This window comes from Austrofundulus limnaeus, unplaced genomic scaffold (genome assembly GCF_001266775.1).
Source record: "Austrofundulus limnaeus strain Quisiro unplaced genomic scaffold, Austrofundulus_limnaeus-1.0 Scaffold751, whole genome shotgun sequence".
Taxonomy (NCBI): Eukaryota; Metazoa; Chordata; class Actinopteri; order Cyprinodontiformes; family Rivulidae; genus Austrofundulus; species Austrofundulus limnaeus.
Window position 1 is genome coordinate 1 of NW_013953153.1, and position 6,823 is coordinate 6,823.

At 38.4% G+C, this 6,823-nt stretch overlaps 1 protein-coding gene across 3 annotated transcripts in view; it reads left to right on the plus strand.

Moving 5' to 3' along the window:
- The first annotated feature begins 848 nt into the window (after nt 1–848).
- Nucleotides 849–6,823, plus strand: part of LOC106532321 (neurexin-2) — a 135,628-nt gene continuing 129,653 nt past the window's right edge. For 2 of the 3 annotated variants that reach the window (XM_014028352.1, XM_014028354.1), the window contains exons 1-2: nt 850–1,082; nt 5,048–5,429. In XM_014028352.1, the coding sequence (XP_013883806.1) occupies nt 1,019–1,082; nt 5,048–5,429 (446 nt within the window). In that variant the 5' untranslated portion in view covers nt 850–1,018. Of the gene's footprint in view, nt 1,083–5,047; nt 5,430–6,823 lie in introns of all 3 variants that reach the window. The other variant, XM_014028353.1, reaches the window with a different exon arrangement.

Genomic DNA, 6,823 nt, shown 5'->3' on the forward strand with positions numbered 1-6,823 from the left:
GCGCTTTGGGGGTCCGGAGGGACTTGAAAAGCACTCTATAAGTTCAGTACCATTTACCATATACTGTATATACCCAATAATGTTAAACTTTCGTGTCATTTTTTAATTTTTGTTTTGAGTGATTACTTTTCTGCTTCTTTCTGTGTCATAATCAATGTTTACCCATTCCGCATAACACATTTTAAATCATTMAACTTCAGCAGAATTCTTTGCCAGCCCCAGTTGTTGCATTTACCTTCAGCAGAAATCACTTCAGCTCATTATTCAGCACTGAATAAAGATTTCATGACAGCTGTTTCTGTCAAATCTGATCTAATGTTTCTGGTATTGTCACTCTCCCATTCTTGCAGTTTGTTCTGTTTCTGATGCAACAAATTTCAGCAGTAAGAAGAATATAAATAGCCTGTTSCCTGATAATGTAAATATTTCTCAGATAAGAATCTCTGCCCCACCGTCTGCTGCCTTATGGATCTGTTTCTCCAGCGGTATTGTCGACACATAAGAAGAGAGCAAAGGAGGAGAATGAGAGTACAGAAGTGGAAAGAGGGAATTAGGCAGGAGATTGGTTTGAGGGACGAGCAGTTAAACCGTCTGGTCTCGCCTATCAACTCCTCCACTTATGGTGCACTTTCAGAGAGTTCTCTGTTTGGTGAACTAAGACTTTGAAAAGCTTTACGAAAGAACATCACTTTGTTGTATTTTCATCATTTCCACTTGTCTACTTTTTTGTGATTTGCCTTTCAAGGTGATTCAGTTGTCTTCTTAAGATTTAGGAAAAATATTTTACTTTACCGATTGTCGGGTTGGGTCTTTAAGTCCTTTCAATCAAAAGCATGGAGGGGAAATGTTGTGAATGTGTTTTGTAAACTGTATGTCACCCACTGTGAGAGAACTGTGTGTTGCAGTGGAGTGTAAGCRTTATTTCCACCAGCTGTTTGTGATTTGATTTTTCTCCTTCTTAGGTAAAGGACCCGAGACGCTGTTCGCGGGCCAGAAGCTGAATGACAACGAGTGGCACATGGTGAAAGTGGTGCGAAGAGGCAAGAATCTGCAGCTGTCTGTGGATAATGTCACAGTGGAAGGTGAGTTTTGAGATGTTTGCTTTGTTATAATCAGGGGCAGCTGATGGTAACAATGGCTGGTTGGRCTGCCATAAAAAATACTATTGATTATTTTCACAGTGGAAACACTGCATGTTGGGCAACTGTGGTGTAGTGGTAGGGCAGCCGACTTGGGACCAGAAAGTCACAGGTGCAACTCCCTGCCRTACCCTTGAGCAAGCCACCTAACCCCCAACTGTTCCCCTGGTGCTTAAATAGCTGCCCACTGATCCACTTGGGTGCTTCTCAGGTGTGATGGGTCAAATGCAGRGTACTGTATGGGAAYATGGATTGATGACAAAATACATTTACATGTGAGATCCAATAAATACACTTAAAAAAAMCCGAAACCACAATGACACTAACAACAAAAGTAGCAAGAAAGCTTCACACAAATGTTCTGTAATATGTGCTTTATGTGTCAGTATTGCAATAGACCGATCACAACTGCTCTGCAACACATCACACCAAMCTTCTTGACGCCATTGTTAAGTCAATGCAATGTAATAACCACTATGATAGSAAATGTTACGAAGCTAAATAAAATGAGATGTATGTTAGCAGTATATACCATATTTGAAGAGACGCTCATTCTTGGATGCAAAAAAGTTGATTCCTGACTTTTAATGTCTGTTGTTTTTGAGAAAGAGTAAACCACTCATGTAATGTGGTCAGTCTGTCCTGACCCAATTTACATCTGAGAAATACTTCCTCTTCAGTGTAGTGAACCTTTCTAACTCTGCCAATCTCATAGWGGGGTTATGTTGGTTTCTGTTAATGTTGAGGTTGAAAAATGGTTTCCATTCATAATTCTCAATCAAAACCCCTCTAAAGCTACAACCCCAATTTCAATGAGTTGGGACTTTGTGTAAAACATAAAAAAACAAATATCAAATCCTTCTTAACCTAYAYTCAATTGAATACAGTACAAARACATGATGTTTAATGTTCAAACAGATAAACTTTATTGGTTTACTCAGTCAAAGATTTACTGAACTCCAGGTAGCCTGATACATTGAGCAGCCTTGGTACCATCGGCATWTCAATGCTCAGCACAGACATGCATTTTTGTAGTATCTMTGATTTTGTTTGGTTGTGTAAAGACCAACAAACTAGACAAAAGATTTCAAGCAAAACTATAAAAGTTTGCTGTTACCTATACATTTTTTCACACTGTATGCAGTATTTTATAGTTGTTATACAGTATACGCCTGAAACATAACAAAGCAGGACTATGTTTGGCTAACAAATAATCCTTGGTCTAACCGGGACTAAGGCCATTGTCTTCTTTGTCATACTCCATGTTCWATGATTGTTTAGTAAGTACTAACTACTGATAATTATTTCATAGAAAACCACTTCAAAGTTGACTGTACTATTCTCTTAACCCAGCAAATTCTGCTGCATGTCACCAGTAGGTCACCTTTTAATTTTTCTTTGCAGGGATGAAAAGTGCTTTGCTGTTAGCCCATCCTTTTGCTGAAATGCAGGACTGAAGTAAAACTAAAATTTTGTCTTTTTGTTTCGAAGTCTAAAGCCTCTGCATTTCCACTTGCACTCCTAAGTTAGGTTGGGCGGTATTGATCATTTTTCATTTTTATACCAGTGGTATTGTATAGTATTACCAGGGCAGGACCATGGGAGGGGTGGGGTGGGTTAGTCAATGGCATGTTGCAGATCAATAAAACATACCCGTCATTCATTGAAGATATGCAGAGTTGCAAAGCAATGAACACTGAGAGACACAGATGCTTGTAAGCATTTCCATGCAAATAGCTTGAAATTCTAGAGCCAAGGAGACGTGTGGAAAAAAAAAAACAAAACAAAACAAAAAAATTTTGGCTTCTCTGGCATGTTACTGTCACTCAATCTGAGAGCAGCAGGAGAGGGGTCACAGTATGGCTTTTGCCCCTTATTATGTTGACCAGTTAAAAATACATCCAAGTATGTCTTTTTGAAATTTCAAAATTGTCTGACTCTTACCACATTTGTATCCACGCTGTTGYGTACTTTTAGCCAGTCTTTGTGCCAATAAAGTTTGTAGTTTGTACTATGCCAATCCACTTTTTCAGGAGTCAGCRAGTAACGTGTCTGTCACTACTTTGCTCAGAGGTTAAAGGGCATGACAGGCCGGGGTGTCTCTGCCCACCCTCTCCCCGCTCACACACACCACCTCCGTTTGTCCKCTGAATGAAAGAAGGTGGTCAGAACCCACATCTGTTAAAATATGGGGTGTCTTCTGAAAGAGCCTAAAATTCCCTGTTTTCATAGCATCCTTGTGGAAATTTGGTGCATCACCTCTTGTGATTAATTTATTCTCAGATTTTYGAAATACAGTCACCATAAATTTTTAAAACCACTGTATACCAAAATACTATTAWACCACCCAAACCTACTCCTAAAACATTAGCAAAAGTGGACAAGAGAGGAAATAAACCACTGCATTTGTGTTAATGTTTGCCACTACTACATGTCTCTGTTTGCAYGACACATCACTGTACCTGTACATCCTGTTTCCTTAGCAAAAGTCTATGACTTTTTGCACCGTATAAAATTAGCCCAAATAAGATTTAACTCACGTAGGTCAAACATCTTTCAATCACTCAAGATCMTATACAAATGAAATCACGTGCTGCTGTGTTTGGACTTTTAACAATTAACTCATATAGAAAATTTTTTTGTTGTTTTTGTAGGCTAATTGAGACATATGCTTTCCTAGATTTCAACAAAACATGAAGAAATCTGCATTAACACTGATTTCCAGTCATTTTCTTTTCTTTATTKTTAATGTGGGGTGGTGGTGGTTGGGGTGTTGTTAGTCTTGTGGTGCTTAATTTATGCTAGCCATACTTAGTTATAATGTTAAGAAACTGATATTTGAGAGTAATAATTACAGATCCAAAAAAGTGATATTTAGTAAATGTCAGAACGCTGCTAATGTTAGAATAATGTGTTCCATTACACTTCAGTGAATAAATATTAATACCCTTCTGCAACCGCAACCTTTCATGCATCCCACACTGACTCATATTATGTCTATTTTTTAAAAAGCAGCTAATGACATACAAGCAAGCTGCAATCCCATCTATTCCATACAGACTCATGAACAGCCGAAAGCCTAAATTATATGCATTTCAGACCGAGCACATCTTTTTTTTCCAATGCACATATCACCCTGTGAGTTAGCAGCTGTGAAACGAGTGCAGAGGGGAAAAAAAGTTCTGCCAATGGCAGGAGCAGGATGAAAGGTCAAAGAGACAAGCTGGAGTCACATGCACTCACGTTATTGTGGCTTCAGGCAGAAGAATGGCAGGGCCGAAAACACAAGAAAGAGGTGAGAAAAAGATGTGAGTTAGATGAAGGAGAATGAGTGGGCAYGCTGAGGCCAGAAGCAAGAAATGACCCTGTGAAGTCCCAACTGGCTTCACGAGGAGACAGAAAAAAAAAMCCTCAGGGGCCTTTCCAGGGCTGACCGGGCTTTATCATGGAGGGCACTCTTAAACAAAACTTTACCAAGCTAATACAGCCACATCACYTCTTGAATACAATTGATTTAGTAGAGTGTAAAGCCTTTGAATTTAATTTAATGCATCGTGCTCATTTAATTTGTTTCACAGCAGGTCAATAAAACACACCTATCATTCACCGAAGGTGTGCAGATTTGCAAAGCAAACATTATTCATTTAACAAATCTAAAAACATAATAAACGCAATAAAATTAACCATCAGTATGATTTTATTTAAGGGACTATTCATTGGTAAATGGGTTAAAAATTGGTTTTATTGACCATAGAGTTTCTATAATTATGTTGGGATTTTCAGACAAAGACACAATTAAACTAGCATATGAATTCAATTCTAGTTTTAGGATTTCTCACAAGTCTAAAGGCAGAAAAATGCCAGTTACTGCAAAAACAATACATAATCTGTATCATTTTCTGTTCCAGGCCAGATGACTGGTGCCCATACACGTCTAGAGTTTCACAACATCGAGACGGGCATCATGACGGAGCGCCGCTTCATTTCAGTGGTTCCCTCAAACTTCATTGGTCATCTGCAGGGCCTGACCTTTAACAGTGTGCCGTATCTCGACCARTGCAAGAAYGGGGACATCTCTTACTGCGARCTGAAYGCCCGCTTTGGCATGCGTCACATCATCGCCGATCCGGTGACATTTCGAACAAAAGGCAGCTACTTAGCATTAGCCACGTTACAGGCTTACGCCTCGATGCACCTCTTCTTTCAGTTTAAAACCACCACACCTGATGGCCTGATGCTCTTCAACTCTGGAGATGGGAGCGACTTCATAGTTGTGGAACTGGTGAAGGGGTGAGTTTCTATTTCTGTCAAGCTAAAAAAAAATGTCCACCTACATGAACGATGTTTCACTTTACTTTATTTTTGCTTGGTGTAAGTCTGTTCAAAAAACAAAAGCTGACAGTTTAACAAAAACACCTGATATTTACACCAACCTCTTATTTTAATAAAAKAAAAGTCAAATGGAGATGTAGTAAAAAAATTAAGTACAGTAGAGTCTATATTTTTAATATTTACTACGTGGGAGGCGAGGAACATCTTGGACATGTTGCAAGTCCAACACAGGATAATATAGAGACAGATAAAGAGAAATAACCTCTCACACTTATCCCAGTGTTTTTCTTACCATTATCCTACCATTATCCAAAGGTGGTGATACCCCACTGCCAATGAGGACTGGCCCCCCACCCCGAAAAATTTTACGTAATGTYATAATTTTAATTGAAATGATACTAGATCACATCAAGAGCTATTTCTGCCACATCCTCCTCTTATGAAATGCCAAACTTGAAAAAAAAAATAAATAAAAATGTAGTTCATATTCTGCATCATCAATGTTGACACACGCAGAGTCATGTGCATAAGATTTTTTTTGGTGTAACCCCACTCCCTCCAAGAACACTTCCCTAGGAGAAGCACTGCTTACCCCTAAGGACAATTTAGCGTTACCAGTTAATGTAAGATGCATGGGTTTGGTCTGTCTGAGGAAACCGGAGTACTTAGAGAAAACTACACCAACAGAAAATGCAACTCCACCCAGAAAGACTGGGAAATGATCATGTGACCATCACCCTAAGAAGCAACAGCTCTAACCACTGTTGGGCCATGACAACTCTGAAGATCCAAGTTAAGTGGCATAAACTGAATCTAATGGAGTTACGCAAATGTATGAAGGAACGAAAGATAGATGTAGAAAAAAAAGTTTTCAAAGATAAGTGGACAGAGAAATATCCATTAATTTGTCCTCTTCACATTTCTGAGTGAGTGCATGCATGCTCACAATAAATGCAGTAATATTCGTTTATTTTAGCCACTTGACAAACTGATAGTTACTCTGTATGAAAAGAGAATCATTTGTGCCAAAGTTTAGACAGCTCACCGAAAGCAGAGTGCTGCTTTCACAGTTGTATTTTAACAGTTCAGGCATTTTCAGTGTCTTGTTGTCTTTAAGTTTAGTTTATTTAATATACTGTACTTATTTTTGTGTGAAGAACGAAGGCATTTATTTTTATTGAGGCATGAAAACTACTTAGTCAAGTTTAAATGAAAATGTATTGTAAAGATACAGCCTAGATAAGATGTATTTTGTCAAAATTAATTAGGTTAGGTTCCCAAATACATCATTTTAGTCTAACTGTATCATATTCTAAGGATGAAAATTGAGAACAAATTGAATAATATATATA